This window comes from Suricata suricatta, chromosome 15 (assembly GCF_006229205.1).
Source record: "Suricata suricatta isolate VVHF042 chromosome 15, meerkat_22Aug2017_6uvM2_HiC, whole genome shotgun sequence".
NCBI lineage: Eukaryota > Metazoa > Chordata > Mammalia > Carnivora > Herpestidae > Suricata > Suricata suricatta.
In genome coordinates this window covers 63652019-63674949 of record NC_043714.1, presented here as the reverse complement: position 1 = coordinate 63674949, position 22931 = coordinate 63652019, and the positions used below count along the sequence as shown (strand labels likewise).

At 48.5% G+C, this 22931-nt stretch overlaps 1 protein-coding gene across 1 annotated transcript in view; it reads left to right on the top strand.

Annotated features, from left to right (window-relative positions):
• Positions 1–22451, top strand: part of WASHC5 (WASH complex subunit 5) — a 55185-nt gene extending 32734 nt beyond the window's left edge. Inside the window, exons 19-28 of the mRNA XM_029923323.1 lie at positions 916–1040; positions 3390–3552; positions 3955–4057; positions 4144–4223; positions 7426–7529; positions 9016–9145; positions 10466–10562; positions 15345–15498; positions 18506–18593; positions 22059–22451. Of these exons, the coding sequence (XP_029779183.1) occupies positions 916–1040; positions 3390–3552; positions 3955–4057; positions 4144–4223; positions 7426–7529; positions 9016–9145; positions 10466–10562; positions 15345–15498; positions 18506–18593; positions 22059–22115 (1101 nt within the window). The 3' untranslated portion in view covers positions 22116–22451. The remainder of the gene's footprint in view (positions 1–915; positions 1041–3389; positions 3553–3954; positions 4058–4143; positions 4224–7425; positions 7530–9015; positions 9146–10465; positions 10563–15344; positions 15499–18505; positions 18594–22058) is intronic.
• Positions 22452–22931: the final 480 nt, after the last annotated feature.

Sequence of the window (22931 nt, the reverse complement as noted above, 5' to 3'; positions counted from 1 at the left end):
GCACCTCTAAACATTTCATTAAATCCAATTATACAGCAAACACTCCCAAAATAAACTTAGATTGTATTGCAGTTTCACTTAACAGTATATAAAATGCTGTGTTGTGACAGGTATCAACTATCCATTAGATACTGAATCAATTTTTCTTAAGCACTACTACCTGCTTGCTTTTCTTGAAGCTAGATCATTCTGAAAATTTACAAGGAATACGTTTTTGATTAGGGAACTGACATGATTCTGGTGACATTATTGAAGGATTAAGCATCTTCCAGCCTTATGATATTTTGGAATGTTATTATCATATCGACGCATGTTAACCTAGAAGACAAAAAAGTGAGAAATTCCTGGGTCTCTTCTGACTTCTCAGTCACTTTACTTTTCACAAATATTTCTTTTATAAATGTTACATGTGACATTTCTGGGGGCTATTAATGCAGTTTTAAGTTTTTTCTTCCAAACCAAGGAGCATTTATTGTCACGGTTTATGCAATATCATATTAGTAAAACTAGGTGGAAAAAGGATTACTGGTTATCTTACCGAAGATGTCTGGTTGACCCTTGAATAGCAGGGATTTGAGCTTCAGGGGTCCGTTTATATACTGTTTTTTCCCCAGTAGATACAGTACTGTAAAGTATATTTTCGCTTCCTTGTGATTTTCTTAACATTTCTCTCTAGCTTATATTGTACAAATACAGTGTATAATCCATTTAACATACAAAATACCTGTTAATGTACTGTGTTATTGATAAGGATCTTCTGATCAACGATAGGCTAGTAGTAGTTAAGTGTTAGGTGACTCAAAAGTTACAAGTGGATTTTCAGCCGTGTGTGGGTCAGTGCCCTGGCCCCCGTGCTGTCCAAGGGCCCGCTGTACCAAATGTTCATGGTTTGGTTTGGTTTGGTTTGGTTTCTAGATTCAGGATTGGCAGAGTATGTACCAGTCTACTCATATCCCAATACCAAAGTTTACCCCGGTGGACGAGTCCGTAACGTTTATTGGTCGACTCTGCAGAGAAATCTTGAGGATCACAGACCCCAAGTAGGTGTATCTGAATTCCCCTTGGCCTTGAACACCCTGGACCTTTAAACCTCTTCCTTGAATCACACCCTTGTTCTTAAAACACGTGGATCCATTCTAGTGGGTTTATTGGAGTCCCTTTTTTTGAGAGTGGGTATTTTCCGCAGTGTGACTAAGAAGACCCCAGTCCAAGGAAATGGAGATTAAAATACTCTCAGGCCTGATCGGCCACCTTTTAGTTTTATGTACTTCTCTCGCTTTCCAACTAACATTCTACTCACTTGGGCCTGTAGACTCCCTGGTGTGTTAAAACTGATTTTTATTACAGATTGCTCGTCTAAACCTGTGTCCCTGTGGCACACTCCTCCGTTCTGGCCACCAGGTCTTGCACTTGTCATATTCTGACGTTTGAAGATTACCCCCACACCCACACACTTCCCAGCACCGTATGCACACCGCTTCATTTACTCATGACAGCCATCTCTGGCGTAGGCATTGTTGTTCTTCCCAGGTGAAAGAGAAGTAACTGAGGCTCAGATAAGCCGAGCCACTTGCGAAGATCTGGGTCTATATGGTAAACCCAGAATACACACCAACCCTCTGACGTCAGGGCCCAACTCTTAGGTGCTGTGCCTTCAAGGGCAGGCTGCAGAGCTTGCATGCAGTGGGTCACAGTTTACATACACGGTCACATGAGTGGACATCTCACATAATCAGAGCTCCCCTTAAGAATATTTCGGTGGGCGGCATGGAGTGACTTGCACGCTGCTTCTCTCCGCACGCCGCGTCTTCCTTCTTGCGCTCAGTCGAGCTTCTGACGAGGCAGTCGGCACTAAGCCCAGCTGAGGGAAGGGCAGGCTCATGTTTTCTGTCTCCTGTCCACGCCTGTGCACAGGCTCCCCGAGTGGGCCAGTCGGTGGGATTACGCAGAAAAAGATGACTTCTCTTCTCCATCTGTCCAGCTGTGCGTGCGTAGTTGAATTTGTGTGAGCGAAATGGCCTCATGACACGTTTCCTTTGGACGGCCTTCAAATTATGGCTCTTCTTATCTCTTCAGAAGTTATGCAACTTAGCCCACTGTACGTAAACTTCTTCCAAAAATTCCAACATAAATAAGTTTTGTCTATGACTCAAGGGCCGAAAGGAGTAAATAATCCAGAACGGTTTGTAACACCTGCTTTCTGGGTGCCCGTGGGTGGGTCACTTAAGCCCTTATACGAGACTGTCTACCTAGTGCCGTGTTAAGACTTGTGGAAAGGAGTAAGCATGCTTGGGATTTCCATGTCACGTTATTAGCTTACTCGTTGACATTGGAAGCCTCTCAGGTGACACATTCCAAGTGCCAGCACTGGACCATAGCATCAGGACTCTTCGAAGCCTGAAAGTAGAAGGCAGTTCTGAAGTCTTGTTTTTTCCATCTATTTCCAAACATAAGCGTCCTTAGCTCCCGAGCGTCTTTGAGCCTCCCCACCGGCCTCAGCCTCATTTCAGATACGTCCTGGTTCTTAGAATTGGGGGCGTGTCACCTGTGGAATTTACTGGAATTTCAGAGGCTGGGTGTCCACCCCAGACCTACCCAGTCAAACCCCAGGACTGGGATGTGGGCACAGATTTGTAACACGCTCTACCAGTGACGGTAGGTGCCTGTGCCAGCATTGGGGAACAGGAAAATGGTGGTTAAGGCCATGGTGTTGGGATCAGGCCTCGCTCTGTTGTCTCATCTGTAACACGAGGGCCGCACCGCCTGTGTACCGCAGAGCTGTGATGAGGATGACCCTGAGGGGCACAGAACCTGCCACCAAAGAAGCGCTAAGTAAATACCTTCGGTCGTTAGCATCACCGTTGGCACACTCCTGAGTCTAAAAGGAATCAGTGGTCAGTGACCAGAACCCGGAGGAGAGAGGAAATGGCTTTGTTGTCAGATCACAAATGTTTGATAGGGCGGCAGGATTCCAAGTTCTTTTCTTATCAAAATGGAAATGACACAAGACTCTTACATCCTGGTCTTCGGGAGTCCGAAGAAAGACCCTGTGGAGCAAAAACTGGGCTCCAGTGCCTTCCAACGTGACAACTAAATCCAACCTTGGCCTCTCCACTCGGCTGCACACAATAGTCCAGCTTAGTGGAAAGGAGTGAGTCCAACCAGTGACACGGCACAGGGCAGGAAATGGTGATTTCACTGAGCTTTGCCTTCCTGGACCATGGGGTAGTTGCTGTGAGATACGCTGGGTGCCTGGACGCAGGTGTTATTAAACACATCCCATAACTGCCATCCCTTGTATCTGGTCCCCAAATCCTGTTGCGTCCCACATCTCCTCAGGATGGATTCTGAGCTGCTTTTGGGTGTTGAGCTTTTGTTCTTTCTTTTAGAATGACGTGTCACATTGACCAGCTGAACACTTGGTATGATATGAAGACTCACCAGGAAGTGACCAGCAGCCGGCTCTTCTCAGAGATCCAGACCACCTTGGGCACTTTCGGTCTGAACGGCTTAGACAGGCTTCTGTGCTTTATGATTGTCAAAGAGCTCCAGGTGAGCCTCTCAGCTTTTCGGGCCTGGTTCCTGCTGCCCTGGGAGAGGTTGACGTTTTCTTTCATGCCTTCCTGTCTGGACACCGGGCATGCACACGTGTGCTTCCTGTTAGGTAGATGAGAATTGAGAATGAACCGGAATCTCCTTGGGCAACACGGTATTTTTATGGGAGATCTGGTTTTGGGAGTTGCATCTGAGGAAGTTGAGACCCTCTTTGAAACCGGCAGCTCCTCGGAGCAGGGGGCGTTTCTGACAGGAGCTGGAAGCTGCCGCTTCCCAGTCTTCCTTCCTAGCATTTGGTGACTCACACCAGGCTGCGCTCCATCTAGCACTTTAGTTCTTTGGACTGTTACTCATTCTGTTCATTCTGTTTGGTTCTTCAAGCGTGTCTTCTTGTTTTAGAATTTCCTCAGTATGTTTCAGAAAATTATCCTGAGAGACAGAACCGTGCAGGATACTTTGAAAACCCTCATGAATGCTGTCAGCCCCCTAAAAAGCATAGTAGGTAAGTGTTCTGAAACCAGTCTGAGATGGAGGTAACACGAGCTTTTCCAGATTTACTAAATAGAAAAATTTTTTTTAACCTTTCAGCAAATTCGAATAAAATTTATTTTTCCGCCATTGCCAAAACACAGAAGATTTGGACATCTTATCTCGAGGCGATAATGAAGGTATGTTATGAAAGAAAGGGTGATCATCAATACTATATATTTTAAATTACTATCTTCTTGTAACTCTGTTACCCAAAGGAAGCCACTCTTCTTTCTTACATCATCAAAGCAAAAATGTAACACTTCAGTTTATCATTATTTCTAATTTTTTTTAATGCTTTATTTATTTTTGATACAGAAGAGACAGAGCATGAGAGGGGGAGTGTCAGAGAGAGAGGGAGACACAGAATCTGAAACAGGCTCCAGGCTCTGAGCTAGCCGTCAGTACAGAGCCCGACGCGGGGCTCGAACCCACGAACGTGAGATCTGACCTGAGCCGAAGTCGGAGGCTTAACTGACTGAGCCACCCAGGCGCCCCTCATTATTTCTAAATTCATGTGTCCTTTACCTTACTTTCTGGGCTGTTCTTGACTATGCTTTTCATTAATTTGGCCCGTCATTTTGCTTAAACTGAAGAAAACAGTTTCTTTCTGAAATGACTTGGTGTGAGAAGTGCTTTCTATTTCCCACTAGGAAATAGAAATCCTCCTCCGTCAGTGGTGCTCCGTCCTGACTCGTGACGCGTGGACTTACTGAGCTGCTCTGTCAGGGTCCGGCCCTGGTCCTCTCCACGTAGGTGTTGGAACAGGACGTTTGCCTCTCTTCCCTCCTGTGTCTGCGTAGATGTTACAAAGCCAAGTTCTCTAGGACATAAGTTATCCTTCCACCATGAATAAAACACTGTGTCTTTGGAAATGAGTAAGAAAGTTGAGATGAAGAGATTAACATGTTGGATGGAAATCCCAAGTCACTTTGGAAGCGGCTCATCTGCTCTCCTGCCTTCACCCTGTGGTGTTGGCTCTGTGTCTTCTGTGTCTTTCGTCACATGACGATCCAAGACCTTCAGCAACACTTGGTTGAGCGCTCCTTATGTGCAAATCATTGTCACGTTGTCACAGTGAGCCAGAGTTAAAGGAAACACTAGCTGCCTCCTCAGAAAGCCTACGTTCTGTCTCACAGGAAAGAGTAGGTCTCCCGGTGGAAAACCGATCCGTGGGTACAGGTGTCACCTAGCACAGGGAGAGCGTGGGCTGCCGTGGGGACTCGGGGAAGTTCCACTCTCCTGCTCCCAGTTCTGTAAGCTGCTCGCCGAGACAGCCCTCGTCGTGCCTCCACCACATTCACAGTACTCTCCCCATTATTGCAGTGACATTTTTGTTTTCTACTGTGGAAACTTAGAATGAGTAATACACAGAGCGGCTGGCTCTGCTGGGCGTCCTGTTACATAGTCTGGCGGTCCCTGAGCCACGTGGCTTCCAGGAAAGCCTTTTAGGAGGAACGGAGAATGACGTGAGGTTGCACAGGCCTGAGTCGCACCTCTGTGGGGGGCTCAGGGAGGTCACAGGGATGGGTGGGAGAGGTTCCCTCGTGGCTTTTACAGGCCTCTGTGAGTCTCCTGGTTTGTAAGCTCAGCTGGAGTCAGGCTCTGTGCTGACACCTCCACCTCCTAGCCTGGAGCCTGCTTCACATTCAGTCTCAGTCTCTCTCTGCCCCTCCCCTGCTCATGCTCCCTCTCTCCCAACAATAAGTAAATTGGCATTAAAAAGAAGGAATTACACGTGCCAGATAAAAGTTGAAGGGATATTTTTGAGTGGCCTGATGGGAACCCACTGTTTTCTTGGCCTTGCTCTATTCTAATTTTTAATAATAGTATTTTTCTATTAATAAAAGATTTCTTATTTTAAAAAAAAAGACATTTTTTTGGATTTTATTTTTTTTTTCACCTAAGTAGAATAACAATCTAGTAAGAACAGTGGTCACAAGTAATACATCTGAGCTCACTTAACGCGTTCGGCTGTTACAAGGTCCCTTTATCTAAATAACGTCTTGTCTTTGCTCCTAGAGAAGGCCACTCTGTTTTTATTAACTTTTCTTTGCTCCCAACCACTCAGAGGATGTGTGTCTGTTCCTCCCTCACCGGTGCTTGCATTATAAAACACCTTCCCCCCAATCCTCCTCTCTCCCTCTTGCTAATCTTTTAGGGATAGCTTCCCTAGAACAGAAAAGAAGAAAATCAGTGGCGCAAAAAGTTACAGTTTACTTTAGACTTTATGCTACCAACAAATGGAACTTTGCTGGCATCATCTGAAGTCCGTCTCAGACGTGACCTGAAGGGAGTTTCCGGTCACCTGGCAGGGGTCCTGGGTGTCTCCGAATATCGCTTACGCTCATCTCTGCTCGGAAATTACGTGCCCGATCCACCAGGCCAACATAATTCTGTCATCTCTTCTTTTAACAGCTTGAGAATTACACTTGTTTACAGCAGGCTGCCATTGTTATCCTTTATGTTTTATTTTTTCACATTTAAAAGAATTATTCAGGGGCACCTGGGTGGCTCAGTAGGCTAAGCGTCTGACTTTGGCCCAGGTCACGATCTCATGGTTTGTGGGTTCGAGCGCCATGTCAGGCTCTTGCTGACAGCTCAGACCCCGGAGCCTGCTTCGGATTCTATGTCTCCCTCTCTCTTTGCCCCTTCCCTGCTCACACTCTGTCTCTGTCTCTCAAAAAATAAATAATAAACTGAAAAAAAATTATTCTAAGACTGTGTCAGTAGGCTTCACGAGATACCCAGAGAGGTCCAAGATACCAAAATAAAAAAAGATTAGGAACCCGAGGGTGAGGGCTAACCATTGTTAGAAGGACCTTTTCGCAAGATTTTACAGGGATTATTTTATAACCCAGATGATTATGTGATCTGTAATCCTAGGTGGTGCAAATAGGTTTATATTCACCAGATTTTAGGATAACTGAGTGCAATGGCGTCCTCAGGCCTCCAGAAAGTTCAGTTTAGGACAAATAAAGGAAGTAAGGCTTCTCATCCGCAGCTACTAAGCTTGGAGAACTTCTTTCAAAAGGACGTGAACAGAACTTCAGTATCAACACCTTAAATACAGGAACAACTAAACGTTAATGGGTCACTTTGTAAAATGTCAGACTTTGGGGACGTTTGAGGTTGGCATACAGGTGTCCGTCCACACCTCCCGTGCAGGGTTCCTTATGCTCTGTCAGGGACGACGCTGGTCTTGCCATGGAGCCAGTCCCGGGGACCCTTAGGTGCTCTTGAAGGATGTTGTGATCCTTCCAGTAAAAAATTGTGCCTGTGTGTTTGCCTCCTGCTGTCCCTTTGCAGCGCCGTGTTCCACCTGCTCTTGCTCGTTCACAGGTGGGGCAGATGCAGATTCTGAGACAGCAGATTGCCAACGAACTAAATTATTCTTGCCGGTTTGACTCCAAACATCTGGCGGCTGCTCTGGAGAATCTCAATAAGTAAGTGCCCGCGTGCGAGACGGCCGCCCGGGGCCTGGACGGTTCGTGATCGGCTAGCACCCCGGTCCCTTCAGTACTTACCCGTTTACGTTCTTTTGGGGTAAGACAGCTCTCTGCATCTGTGGCCTTCCTTCCCAGGGAAGACAGAACCAAACCTTTGTAAGCCGCCTCCCTCAGTCTTGTCCCTTGGTCTCAGTCTTTCTCTTTCCCCCACTCTCTCCCTCTCTCACTCGTTACTGACAGATTCATTTATTCAGCTAACATAAACTGAGCGCTTAGTACGCATCCAGCATTGTACTAAGTACTTGCAGTTTGAGAAACCAGTTACTGCCAAGTGCACCGCTGAGTCTCCACAGGACTCTGTCACTGATTGTCCGGAGGGCGGTTAGAGGGGTGTCAGTTCCCAGGAGTGGCCGTAGGCACACGCCCTCGCCCTCACCAGCAACGTGCTCTCATCTCCAGCCTCTACTTAGAAATAAATAACCTGGGGGGTTCCTGAGGGGCTCTGTTGGTTAAGCATCTTGGGCTCAGGTCATGATCTCGTGGTTTTGGGAGTACAAGTCTCACATGTGTTTCTGTGCTGACAGCTCAGAGCCCCGACCCTGCTTCGGATTCTGTGTCTCCCTCTCTCTCTGGCCCTCCCCTGCTCACGTTCTGTCTCCCTCTCTCTCAAAAAATAAATAAACACTTAAAAAAATAAATAAAAACAAATAAATAATCTGGGGGGCGCCGGCGTGGCTCAGTCAGTTGAGCATCTGACTTGATTTTGGCTCAGGTCATGTCCCAGAGTCGTGGGTTGGAGGCTCATGTCAGTCCTTGCATTAAGCCTGGAGCCTGCTTGGGCCTCACTCTCTCTCCCTCTCTCCCCTTCCCTTCCCCTCTCTGCGCCTCTCCCCAACTCATGCATATGCTCTCTCTCAAAACAAAAAACTTTTTAATAATTATCTGTTCTTCTCAGTCAATAACTCAGTGCTTTTGACAAAGCAGATATTGAAAACAATTCCGTCAATTCATAAAAACTGGAAGAGCGAGGGGCACCTGGGTGGCTCAGTCAGCTGAGCATCCAGTTTTGGCTCAGGTCGAGATCTTGCAGTTTTTGAGTTCAAGCCCCACATCGTGCTTGCCGCTGTCAGCCTGTCAGTGTGAACCTGCTTCAGGTCCTCTATCCTCCTCTCTCCCTGCCCCTCCCCTGCTCGTGCGCACTCTCTCAAAAAATAAAAAACATTAAAAATTTTTTAAAAAATAGAACAGTGAAAGCGCTCGAATTTGGGTTAACTCCAAAAGATGAAACAATGCTAGGTCAGATTTTCCACTTACAACAGTCACAGGTACAGAAATAGAGAATTATTAGAAGGATAAAGCCTTCATTTTGCAGATGAGAAAACCGAGGCCCTGAAAGAGCACGTCATCGCCTGTTCTGTTACGTGAATCGCATTTGTCTCTAGTATTGATCCCTGTTCTGTGTTGTTTTGTGTCTCTTCTTCAGGGCTCTCCTAGCAGATATCGAGGCCCACTATCAGGACCCTTCGCTTCCTTACCCCAAAGAAGACAACACGCTCTTGTATGAGATCACTGCCTATCTGGAGGCGGCCGGCATCCACAACCCGCTGAACAAGGTCGGTGATTAAATACGGACCGGCGTGGCGAGGGCGGGCAGTGTCGGGGAGCAGGGCCCAGAGCCTCCCTTCTCTTAGGCCCCACTCTTCCTGAGTTTCAGTCTCGCATCCTAAGTAGGAGACTCGCACCTTCCCTGCCTGATCTGGGCCATGGGAATCGTGAGACACGGTATTCGCGCAGTTCTCCCGAAGTGAGAGGTTCTCTGTCTGCGGGGCGATCCATTTTTGGCCTGTGCGGGGTTGGGGGATTTGAACTGCTGCCGACTGATGGCCTTGATCCTTGTTGCCCAAACACGCTTCCGCCCGTGGCTGACAGTAATCACAGCCCTAAGTGCAGACTCTTCCGTGCTTAGTTTCCAGAAACCTCTGAGAGCTGAAAATTTTTTCACAAGTGGGTGCCAGATCCCATTTGGTGGCAAAACCTGGCCCGACCTCACCATTATGCTTCTGTGAATGTTCACGTTTTGACACAGAAATACCGACAGTGTTGATGCTAGGTGTTGCCCGCACCCTGTCTTACTTCTCTAAAATCGGTAAAATCTGTATGATCCCCCGGTTTTTGGATAAAAGATTATGAGCTTGAATAGCAGCTAGTGGTTTTTTTTTTTTTTTTGAGTGCACACCACGTGCCGGGCACTATGAGTCCCGACTGTGGGTGATGCCACAGCTCCAGGAAACGTGCCACCGTGGGTGAGGAACTCAAGGCCGAGGGGCTGACAACGTGCCCAGGGCTCCCGGCCATGCTGGCGCCCGCCTCCCAGAGCATTGGCAGGAAGCAGGGTGATGGCCGGGTCTGTCCTGACTGTGCCATCTGCACAAGAACCAGGGGGGTTGAACCACTCTATGACATTGCACCAGGGAGAGCAAATGACACACGGGGCATTTGCTTGCTTCCTACTTACTGACTTCCACTCACTGCTGGGAGGATCCTCTTTCCTTCTTTCCTTCTGCCCAACCCTTCCCTCCCTCCCCTCCTCCCTCCCTACCTCGGCCCCTCCCTGCTGCCCTTGGTTGAGTTTCTGTACTTTGCTTTCTGGCCCCATTCCTGCCTCTCACCCTTTCCCAGGGGAAGTTAACTGCTAATCTCTAAGCAAAATTGTTCCCTTCCCAGGAGGGCTAATATTTATATAGGGATTTACGTTTGCAGGAGTCAGTGGGGGTAAATCAAACTCTGAAGGCAGCAGGTGCACAGAACCCTCCTAGTGTTGGGCAGTCTGAAGAGCAAGTTGAGATCAAATGGAAGCTTCCCGTTTGAAAATGCGTTCCACGGGATGTGCGTTGTGAAGAGACCATCAATTCTGCGCCCCTTTCTCTTTCCAGATATACATCACAACCAAGCGCCTGCCTTACTTCCCAGTTGTCAACTTCCTGTTTTTGATCGCACAGTTGCCAAAACTGCAGTACAACAAAAACCTAGGTACCGTAAGTAACAGGAACAGTGGGTTAACACCTAACCGAACAGCTCTTCACCCAAGGGAACACTGCGTCACCTGCGAGATCTTTCCTTAGTTCTGTGCGTGCTTATAAAGTGCATGTCTTTGGGTCTGTGAAATATGATGCCCCTTCCTGAAATGTGGATGGCGGATTTGCCTTCTTTTTTTCAGTTTATCTATTGATTTACTTATTTTAAAGTTTATTTATTTTGCGAGAGACAGAGACAGCACATGTGGGGGAGGGGCAGAGAGAGAGGGGAGCACAGAACCCCAAGCAGGCTCCACTATCCGCACAAAGCCCAATGCAGGGCTCAAACCCACGAAATCGCGAGATCATGACCTGAGCCAAAACCAAGAGTCGGACGCTTAACTGACTGAGCCACCCAGGTGCCTCTAAGTTTATGTATTTTGAGAGAGCGAGCGAGCGAGCACATATGCGCCTGTGTGAGCTAGCAGGGGAGGGGTGGAGAGGGAAGAGAGAATCCCAAGCAGGCTCCATGCTGTCGGCATGGAGCCCAATGCGGAGCTCGAACTCACAAGCCGTGAGATCATGACTTGAGCCAAAATCGAGGGTCGGACGCGTAACTGAGCCGCCCAGGCACCCCTGCAGCGGATTTATCGTGAACCGAGTATGGTCTGCCTTTAATTCCCAAAGACTATCCAACTTGTAAAATGTGTGGAATCATTGGTCTCTCCTTTCCGTAATGCTGAGGCAGCTGATCATGGTGTGAGAGAAACTTCTTTGGGTTTCTCACGAGTGCCCCGTGCCTCCCGTGTATCGCACGCTGCGGCGTGAAGGGTAACGACGTGGTGAAGGAGAGAAGACCGACGCAGGAATTTCGGGACTTTAAGATGTGTATATGATGACGTGTGGAAATACTCTTTCAACCAACAGCTACCAGAACCTTCCAGCGTGTGTGTCCTGTCCAGGAACACAGCCCGGAACTTTTTTTGCCATTGGGCATTTGACCTTGAATATTTTTATCATCACTTACTTCACTAGTAGATTCCCAGGTACTGCCTCTGCCTCGGGCTTTGTCTGGAAGTGAAGCTTTGTAAATCTGCTATAGAGTTTGATTTACTTTAAAAGTACTATAAGAGCTTTCCTATAAACATAACTATTTGTTTTTTAACCAGAAATTCTGAAATGAATTTCTTGTTTGGAGTATTTCCCTCTATTTCATAAGCTCTTTTAGGATAAAGATGCGGAGTCTCTTTAAGTTTGTAATACCCAAGATTTCTTTATCGTCCCCAAAAACCAGAAACCACCAGGGAGACCGAGTCACGCGTGCAAAAGCAAAGGGCTTTATTACGGGTTTAGGCTCGCCGGGGCCTAAACTCGGGCTCACAGACTTTCCCGCGTGGTGGATCCCTGCTGAGAGCCCCGAACAAAGGTGGGGCAGGGCTTTTAGGAGTTTGGGAAGGGGGAGTTACAGGAAATTGTGACATAGGTACAGTGATCCTATTGCTATTATACAATATTATTGACAGCAGGTTTATCCAATTACAACATTTAGAGTGTTAACCAATCAGAGTGGACCCAGGACCCAGGACCCTCACATAGGGTGTAACTAGCCTTAAGCAATAGGCCTGCCCTTAGGAATGTTAAGGGTATTACAAGGGTGGTCCCTCTTGCTTTGGGCAATGTGTGCCCTTCTATTGTCTCAAACCTGCGTCCTTACAGTTTTTACTGTCTCATTCAAAAATACCCCTTGATCCCAGGCACAGCGCGCCCCCACCCCACAGGACCCGCTCCTTCCACCGAATGCAGAGCACAGTGGCCCTGTGAATGCTGCTGCAAAATGAGGAAAGATGTGGGCCTGGGTTCTGGCTCCCCGGTGCCCGCCTGTGTGACCTTGGCCAAGCGACTTGCCCTCTCAGGGCCAGCCAGATGCAGTACCTGGCAGGGAGCGAGTGCGGCACTGATGCTAAGCCCTTTTCTGTATACGGGGCAAAATCAGCGTAAGGAACCACCCGAGGTGGACTTAAGGCTTCGTCCCAGGACTCAGCGCCATGTTCTCCCTGCGTTGTCCCTGTTGTAACTAAACTAGGATATATGGTCCTTAGGGGGCCCCTGGGTGGCTCAGTCGGTTGAGCGTCTGACTGGCTCAGGCCATCATCTCATGGCTTGTGAGTTTGAGCCCCACATCCAGCTCTCTGCTGTCAGCACAGAGCCTGCTTTGGATCCTCTGCCCGCTTCTGTCTCCCTCTCTCTGCCCCTCCCTGCTCGTCCACTCTCTCAAAATAAACAAATGAGAACTTAAAAAAAAGAGTATATGATCCTTTATAATGATGGATTGTCAGTGCATCACGATAATCTTGTTTTCATTAAAGACCATTGGTCTCATTCTTAGGTAATATTTCTTTCATTGTACAGCTGCTTATAGGAAGCGTTTCACTATTCCCTTGAGTTCCCAGATCTCTAAACAAAACAAACGAAACCTTTAGTGTCCTGGAGATGCATCTCTATCCAACTACGGTTCTTTTCAGGAATTCAACCGATGTGTTAATCTGGGAACCAAAACAGTGAAAAGTAGGACTAGGAAGGAACATCCGGGTGTTTGGACACCAAGAAAACATTGATTTTGCTTTGCGAGGGTTGCTCTCGAGACTGACCTAAGAAACCCCTGCCTGCCTGGGAGGCAAGGGAGCCTCTGGTGCCGCATCCAGAGCGGAAGTTTCTGTTGTAAAGCGTGCTTGCTCTGCGCCTGGAAAGGGTTATTTCCGGTGATCTGACCACTGTCTTTGTCCTGCACAGTAAACCCTTGAGCAAATTCAGAGATGCCAAGGCCCTTAGGGAGGGCAGGATAACTTGTGTGGGCATCTCTGGTTTAAGTAAGAGATTTCTAGTCTTCATGAGAGCCCAGAGATGGGATCTGAAGGTCTGTCTGGCCAGTTTAACGCCTTTCTCCAAAGCGCTGTATCATTTTACATCCCGCCAGCATTTGGCAATGTAAGTCTTCTTAATTTTAACTGTTCTAATGGGTCTGTATGAAAGCTTGTAGTTTTAATTTGCCTTCTCCTGATGACTAACGATGTTGTGCGCTTTTTCATGTGCTTTTTGGCCATTTTTTATATCTTCCTTTGTTAAGTGTTCAGGTCTTTTGCCTGTTTTTAAATTAGGTTGATTGCTTTTTTATCACTAGGTTGTAGGAGTTATTTATATTTATGGATACAAGTTCTTGGTTAGATAATATATACTGTGAGTTTTTTCTTACAGGCTCTCCTTTACCTACTCATTTTCCTTTTTTTTTTTAATCTAGATGGTACACACTACTCAACATGACTCCATTTCTTTTCTTTTTTTTTTTTAATGTTTATTTTTGAGAGAGGGAAAGAGGGAGAGCAGGGGAGAGGCAGAGAAAGAGGGAAAGAGAGAATCCAAAGCAGGCTCTGCATGGGGGGCTCCATCCCATGAACCGTGAGATCAAGACCTGAGCCAGAGTCAGATGCACAACTGACTGAGCCACCCAGGCGCCCCTCACCTATTCATTTTCTTACTGGTGACTTTAATGCACAGAAATTTTTAATACTAATACTGTCCAGTTTATAATTGTCTTTTTCTGTGTCCTCTCCGACTAACCCTGAGGTCACAAAGATATTCTCCTATGTTTTTTTTCTAGAAGCTTTGGGGTTTTAGCTCTTACATTGAGGTCTACAGTGCATTTAAAATTACTTTCCATGTACAATGTAAGGATATCCAGTTTCAGCACCACTTATTAAAAGGATTTCTTGTTCTCCATTGAATTGTCTGGATATGATTGGAATTTCAGTTGCTCATATAAGGGTTGGACTATTGTTTCTGGATTTTCTGTTCTGCTCCATTGATCTGTTTATCCTCGTGCCAATACTGCCTTGATCACTATAACTTAATAATAAGTCTTAAAATCAGGCGATACAAGTCTTCCCACTTCTTTTTCAACGTTGTGCTTCCCCTCAGAGACCCGAAGCTCTAGCTCCTGGTCCCAAGCGCCCATCCAGGCAGAGGGCCAAGGCCTCCAGATTTGGGCAGAAATCCTTAGTGAAAAGGCCAGTTTCGGGACTCACTCCCTCCACAAATTTCTTTCTTCCACCCTCTAGACTTCTCCAGATTCTTTTATTGTGCTTAAAGATACGTCTTAGGTGTGTTGTCCACGATTTAAACTGTTTTCATTTAAGAGACTGGTTCAGCGTGGCAACATGCGTGCTGCCTTCACAGAAGCTGCTTAGAGCTCATTCTTCCTTTCTTGTTGGGTTTTTTTTGTCTTTATTTTATTTTGAGAGACAGAGAGTGAGTGGGGGAGGGGCCGAGAGCAAGGCAGACACAGAATCCGAAGCAGGCTCCAGGCTCTCAGCTGTCAGCACAGAGCCTGACACGGGGCTTGAACCCACAAACTGTGAGATCATGACCTGAGCCGAAGTTGGCCACTCAACCAGCTGAGCCACCCAGGTGCCCCTCAATTTTACTTTCTCGTGTCCCTTTATCTATTTCTTTACCCTTGTCTACAGTGACGTGTGTTACTGTTTTATCCAAAAGAGATAGTAATGGTGGTGATAAACCTCAGTCACCATCTTACTGTGTTGAATCAGACCACCGAAGCCCCCAGCAACCCCAGGCCCCATGCAGTCAGGAGCCCAGAGCTGTTGTTCCCCCAGATACTCCTCTGCCAGCGCAGACGTGGTCCCCAAACATTTTGACACCGACAAGCATTCACACAGAGTGAACATGGCCGAAGGAAAGCCCTCGGCTCTGGCGGCACGGTGGTGACTTGTCGCTCCCCTTGCAGGCATGGTCTGCCGGAAGCCCGCCGACCCCGTGGACTGGCCGCCGCTCGTCCTGGGATTGCTCACGCTGCTGAAGCAGTTCCATTCCCGCTACACCGAGCAGTTCCTGGCGCTGATCGGCCAGTTTATCCGCTCCACAGTGGAGCAGTGCACAAGGTACCGAAGGGCACACTGGAAAGAGCAGAATTAATGTTACAGAATGGGCTCTACACCTCGCATGCCAAGTTCCTCTTACTGTCTCCCTCGTAGACGTGGGACTTGGCTGTCGCCCTGCTGTGTAAAGCAGGTCAGACCACACCTTGTTCACAGCAACTAAAGACGCACCCATTTTCAGTCACCCTGCTGGGGGGTCCCCCTTAGGTGCACCCAACAGTGATTTCCCAAGGAGAGTCATGACCAGGATTCACGGCCCCCGTGGGGAAGAGGGTGCAGGCCAGATCCTCTGCGGTCCTGGCTGCTGTGCTCAGAGTTCAGGGAGCCCCGGGCTGGGCCACTGGCATAGGGTGGCCCCACAGCCTTCAGCGGGAGTCGGGGGGCACACCCGTGTCAGCCTGGGCACAGCCTGCGCTCCTGCGGTATGAGGAAACAGATGGCGTCAAAGCTGCCAGGGGATAGAAGTCTCGTGAACCCTTTTCCCTCCCCCCCACCCCAAATGTGGCTTCTCTGGATAGAAAAGGAAAAGTTATTTGCATGAGATGCTGGGTCCTGAGCCTCCTTCTCTGTTACCCTAAAGAGTCGGGCCAGCCAAATAAATTTGTCTGGCATGTCACACATCCAAGTCTGGAAGATCACCACCTGGTCACTTTTGTCAACGTAACTTAAAGATTAACAGGAGTGACCTTCTGGTCCTCACACAGCACTCCTGACTGGACATGATTCCAGAGGCCATTTGGTTTACCTCCCACCCAGGACGCGAATCGGCACTCAGATGCCCCTGGCAGGGATCATCCAGCCCGTGCTCGGACCCTCCCCGGGCGAGGCGCCCATCACCTCTCAAGGCCACGCAGCCCTGGTCATTGGAAAGTTGCTGATTGTCATGAGTGGAAAATTCATCCCGTCTGTCTGAGATCACACCCACTGGGCCTTCCTCCACGCAGTCTCCTTCCATCGTGAATGTCAGCTCTTGCCTTAGGTCTTCTCTCCCTTTAGAAAAGCCGACTTCCGCCTGTCCCTGTCCACCACGCTGTGGCCACTCACCGCACCCGTGACTCCTGCGGGTTCCAGTTTGTGACTGACCATCTTACTACGTGGTCTCCCAAACCCGCACCGGGATCCCAAAAGCAGCCGACCCCTTACAGCGGAGGGGGGGCTGTACGCTCCTTCACTGCGGGTCCCCGTGGAGCCAGTGCGGCTAAAACTGCAGGGCCAGGTTCCTGACATCCGCCGTTTGCCAGCGGCTCACAGTGATCTCGCGTCCTTCTCAAGCCGGGACATCTTTTTCCCAAGAGCCTCAGTCAGGCTGGTTCTGCCCCATCTCTGCTAATGGACTGAACAACAGAGAGACGCTGGGTGTTTTCCTCGGACATGCTGAGACTTGCCTCCAACAATCGACTTTTTAACAATTAAAAACTACAAGGGAGCCCCAAAGGACGGGGAAGTCCCGGAAATGAAGTTGTAGCCGTCGCAAAATGAGGTCAGCTGCAAAGGGCAGCAGCAAGCACCCAAAACCCTGGTGCATCTGGCTCCAGATGGTGAAGAGAAAGCCAGGGCTGAGTCACCATGGTCCGAGGAGACTGGGAAGTGACCTCCATACTGGCCATACCGGCCACCCTGGCCCTAGCTGGCAAGTCCTTCCTGATTCTTCTTCACGAATGACTGCGACGCGTGGCCGTAGCACAGCGTGTTATCAGCGACCGTGACCGAGGTCAGTAGGAGACGGGCGTCAGGCCATGCAGCTCCGTTTCTGGTCCGTTCAAGCGGTGACATCAGGAGCGTGGGATGCACGGAGGCTCTTCCCTTTCCCGCGCCGCCCTGGTCCCGCGCAGCCCTGGTCCCGCGCTGAAAGGTCGAGAGCAGCGGCAGCTTTCTTCCGGGTGTAACCATCTGCAACCTGCTTTTCCAAAGCAAAAAACCATCGGGGAAATGGATCAGTAATCCAGTTCCATGAAGTCCTTGGTTAATCAGAAAATGCCGTTCTCGACATAAATTGGAGTTTGAAGAGCTGAAGACCCCTGCTGCTGTAAGGAAGGAGTGTGGGCTCCGTGCGAGGCCCCTTGTGTTCTCTGCGGCACCCCCAGCTCTGGACGGGGCTGGGCCGCACGGCGGCTGTGTGAACGAACCAGGAGGACCCCGAATGGAAAGTTACTGGATGCCATTCTTGTCTGACACCTTCAAACGTACAGTAGTGTGCAGGTGCTGTCACAGATGCTGGGGGAGAAGGACAGAGACGGGACCCAGGCCCTCAAGGAAACCAACATACACGCAACTGACAACTTACGAGGCTTGGGGAAAGTACTAAGTATGCTCACAGCATGAGAAGCGGCCATCTGCCCAGAGGATGCGGGAGAGGTGGGCGGAGGAGGGAGGGAGGCCTTTCAGAGGAGGAACCCAAGCGTGGACTGGCAAGATGCCTAGAAGTTCCCTTGTAAAGTAGGTGTGCAGAGCAGACGGAGCCGCGGAGAGCGGGGGCTGGGAGAGTGTGGTCGGGGAGCCGCCGGTGCTCCCATCACCAAGGGCAAGGTGGTGAGCGATGAGTCTAGACCGACAGCAGGGGCCGCATGTGGAGGCCCACATAAGCCATTCGGCTCAGACTTTATCCTCCAGGTTATGTTCTGAGGAAACACCCGCAGGATAATGATATGGATCAAGAGGATGTTCTAGAGATTTGTTTCTCCTTTGACTTCAGTGATCTGTCGTTTCTTTAAAAATAAAAAATTTTTTTAATTTATTTTTGAGAGCCAGTGCAAGCAGGGGAGAGTCAGAGAGAGAGGGAGATACAGAATCTGAAGCAGGCTCCAGGCTCTGAGCTGTCAGCACAGAGCCCGACATGGGGCTCAAACCCACAAACCGTGAGATCATGCATGACCTGATCCAAAGTCAGATCCTTAACCGACTGAGCCACCCAGGCGCCCCAGAGCTGTCGTTTCTTTAGTCTCTCAGTATTTTGACTGAGGGTCCGTCATGTGCAAAGCAGTGCATTGATCCAGACTGTTCTCTGTTGCAGCCAGAAGATACCGGAAATGCCCGCGGACGTTGTGGGCGCCCTCCTGTTTCTGGAGGATTATGTTCGGTACACAAAGCTACCGAGGAGGGTAAGCAGTAGACAAAGGACAATATTAAAGCTCTTTCTATAAAAAGGTGCCATTAAGGGTGGCCCTGGACTCCTAGTGGTGTGGGCCTGGAGCTCATCCCCAGTGGATGCTCCCAGCCCCCCAGGCCCCCCCTGTAGCTGGGAGGGCTCCTCCCTTCACCATGACCTTCTCCCTCCCTCCCTCCCGCACCCTCCTTGCGTGAGCAACTCCCCCAGCCCTGCTTCTGGTTCCGGAGGAACAGATGGTCAGTCCAGGAGGGAATCCTGGAGGCAATAATTGTGGGGCTGGCTTTTCCCTGCTTCCCACAGCAAGTTCAGTTCACACCACAACTAACGTATTTGTCCATGGTTTCCAAAAATACTTCATTTAAGCTAGTCTTTCCTGTTTCTTTCTCACCAGTAATTCCACTTTGGTAAGTTTCAGCTCAAAGTGCAGAGCTTGACACTAAAATATAAAAGACTTTCGATAGATTCTGAAAAGCCATTCTGATTTTTATTTAATTAGTAAGTTACCTTTTTTTAAATTCTTTTTTTTCCATTTTTCTGGGGGGGGGTTTTGGGGGATTTTTGTTTTGTTTTTTTTTTAGAGACAGAGAGAGTGTGAGCAGGGGAGGGTCAGAGAGAGAGGGAGACCCAGAATCTGAAGCAGGCTCCGGGCTCTAAGCTGTCAGCACAGAGCCCAACGCGGGGCTCAAACCCACGAACCGTGACATCATGACCTGAGCCGAAGCCAGATGCTCAACTGACTGAGGCACCCAGGCGCCCCAATAGGTTACTTTTTTCTAACAAAAGCCAAAGGTGATGTTTTAAGAATTAACCGGCAACATCGTACGGAACAGTGAACCGCTAGCAGCATTCCCACCACAGTCGGCGCTGGCACAGTGAGGCGGCAGTACTGACTCTTACGCAACCTTTGTCGCACAGGTTCAAGGCAGTAAAACAAGTGACAATTTAAAAATGCATAAAGAAAGGAAGACAAACTTGTATTATTTACAGAGGAAGTAATCGTCTTTCTTGAATACCCACTAGAATCATGGGGAGAACTGTTAGAATTTAAGAGTACAGAAAAGCTGATTAGAGAAGGTACAAGGTAAATGCACTAATAACGGATTCAAGAAAATGGTGTGACAAAGATCTCATTCACAGAATTAACAAGGAAATACCGTAGCCAGGAGTGATACCCTCTACGGAGGGGCGCCTGGGTGGCTCAAGTTGGTTAAGCGTCCGACTTTGGCTCAGGTCACGATCTCACAGTTTGTGAGTTCAAGCCCCGTGTCGGTCTCTGTGCTGACACCACAGAGACTGGAGCCTGCTTTGGATTCTGTGTCTCCCTCTCTGCCCTGCTCCCACTCACAGTCTGTCGCTTTCTCTCAAAACTAAATAAAATAAATAAAATTTTTTAAAGAATACATAGTCTCCTTACGTACAGTTGCATGTAAGGAAAAATAGCGTCGGAAGTTAGGAGGGAAAGGGAATATTTTAGTAGCGCTAGCCCAGTCAGTCATGTGTCAAAAAAATGGCCACTTAGTCTCTTCACATCTTCCTTGTATCAAAATAAGTTACAGGTGGTAATGGAACAATAAGCACAAAACTTCTGTGCAAATATGTGTGAGCTCTCAGAACTCTGTACAGGAAAAGACCTAGAGATTGGAGCTCATGAATGCTAATGAAACAATTCGGTCAAGTGTCTCTTAATTTTAAAAAAATGGGGAAAATATTAGCAGAGGACTGGTTTTCCTGATGTATGACATGTTCTTGTAGACCAGTAAGAGAAAGATAATCCAATAGGAGGGGAAAAAATACAGGCAAGGGGTATTAACAGGCAGTTTCACGTAAAGAAATACAAACGGCCAATAAACGTTTGTAAAAATGTTCAATCTTAATTCTAGCGTCACAAATCAAAATGACAGTAAAATAGACCGTTTCCATCCACCATGTTGGTAAAAAGTAAAATGATGGGTGCCACTGCGGGGAAGGGTTTAGAGAAATAGGACTTCTTAGCTTCTCAGTACTGTCGATGGCAACGTAAATTGTTCTATGGGAGGGCAGTGTGGCTTAATTAAAAAAAAAAACAACCTTGTACTATACCTGGTCCCAGCAGTTCAACTGCCTGGAATTTATCTCCTGGATGCGTGTGCAGGGGTGTTCAGAGCATGAGATTTAGCAGGGGCAGGGGCGTCTGGGCGGCTGTCAGTGAAGCACCCTGACTCTTGGTTTCAGCTCAGGTCATGGTCTCACAGTTCGTGGGATCGAGCCCCATGTCCACACTGAGCCTGCTAGGGATTCTCACAAAATAAGTCAATAAGCATTAAAAAAAAAAAAAAAAGATTTACCAGAGGCAAGGGCACAAGGTTATGTGATCCTAATTTTGTGTACCTGTTATGTGTAAAATTGGAGCGATTCCGTACAAAATAACTATCAGTTGTAGTTTTCTCTAAGGATTAAGATTAAAGATTACTTTTTTCCATTTTTCACTTCTCTACATTTGATAGATTTCCTCTGAGTAGCAGATGATACCTTTATAATCAGAAAAAAAATTAAACTCCACTTTCATTTATTTACTTTTTTTTTTTTTTTTGAAAGACAGAGAGAGACATCGAAAGCAAGGGAGGGTCAGAGAGAGAGAGGGAGACACAATCTGAAGCAGGCTCCAGGCTCTGCGCTAGCTGCCAGCACAGAGCCCGATGCAGGGCTTGAACTCACAAACCGTGAGATCATGACCTGAGCCGAAGCCGGACACTTAACCGACCGAGCCACCCAGGCGCCCCTAAACTTAAAATAACCAATTTCATGGCACCTGGGTGGCCCAGTCAGCCAAGCAGCCAGCTCTCGATTTCGGCTCAGATCCCGATCTCATGGTTTGGGAGTTCGGGCCCCATGTTGAGCTTTGTGCTGACAGTGCAGAGCCAGCTCGGGATTCTCTCTCTCCCTCTCTGCCCCTCTCAGCCTCATGCTCTCTCAAAATAAACTTAAAAAAATTCTCTTGCCCTCTCCCCCTCTCCCCTGCTCATGAACTTGCTGTCGATACGAATTTTTTTTTAATTCCCAATTTCTAGCAGTTGGAGGCCCCCTAGCTCTACCTCCCACCCATTTGCCTCCCCCACTCCCCCCAAGACCAGTTCAGGAATGGGTGCTGAGGCCCTTCCTCCCCCTCCCGCTCTGGCCTGTCACTCGGGACATGCTGTTCTTCCCAGGTTGGTCCCAGATCGATTGCGAGGTGACCTGAGTTCACCCCTCGGCACTTGGCAGAGGCACGCGTGGCGTGGGGCGGGGGGCGCCCCTCGGGTGCCGGCAGGGCCAAGCCGCCAGGCCCTGGTGCGAGGACCAGCAGAAACGCACGGCAGCGGCTTCGGGGAGTGCTGCGCCCCGAGTCCGCCTTGCTCCGAGGGGGGTTTTTGTTGAGCTGCGTGTGGACAGTTCGGACTCGGTTGTGAATCAGAACTAGCTCTTCTGTGGACTCTTTCAGGTTGCTGAAGCGCACGTGCCTAACTTCATCTTCGATGAATTCAGAACAGTCCTGTGACTTTGACCTCTGCTCCCCCAAAGGCCTGTCCTTACGTCTCCCGGTGACTAAAATGAATTTAGAAATGAAGAAACAGCTGCTCAGACCTGCATTGCTCCCCTTCAGGATGGGAAACATCAGATACTGAGTAAGACCGTCTCGTGGCCCTCGTTCCTATAATTTTGTTTAAATCATGGTATTATATGCAATTTGTATCATGTAGAAGCAGAAGACATTTTTGTACTGCCTCTTATAAATGCTGAATGTAATTGTCACGTATAAATCCATTTAGTTTTATGTTCTAAAGACCTATTTGTGCAACTCGGGATTTTCAGTAAAATAGTCATTGCCAGTGCCTAACGGTGTCCTTCCGCCTATGATTCCAAAACTGTGTGTTCATCCTGTTTAAAAACAAACAAACAAACTTCTCCGCAAGGTAAGCGAGGAATCTGGTAGGTCGTGTGGATACGCCCACAGGCAGCACATGCCAGGGCCAGACCAGGACCAGAGACCACACGCTGTGCCCAAATGAGGCAGCTGACGCAGGCAAGCGACGCCACACGTGATCGGCCTCATGAACGGTCCTCGCCGGAGAGAGTTTAAAGGTGAAAAGGAGAGCGTTTTGGTATAAAAGCTTGTCAGGGGCGCCTGGGTGGCTCCCTCTGTTACGCGTCTGACTTTGGCTCAAGTCCTGTTCTCACAGTTTGTGGGTTTGAGCCCCTCATCGGGCTCTGTGCTGACCGGACAGAGCCTGCTTTGGATCCTGCCCCCTCGCTCTCTGCCCCTCCGCCGCTCATTCTCTTCTCTCTCTCTCTCCCTCTCTCTCAAATAAACATT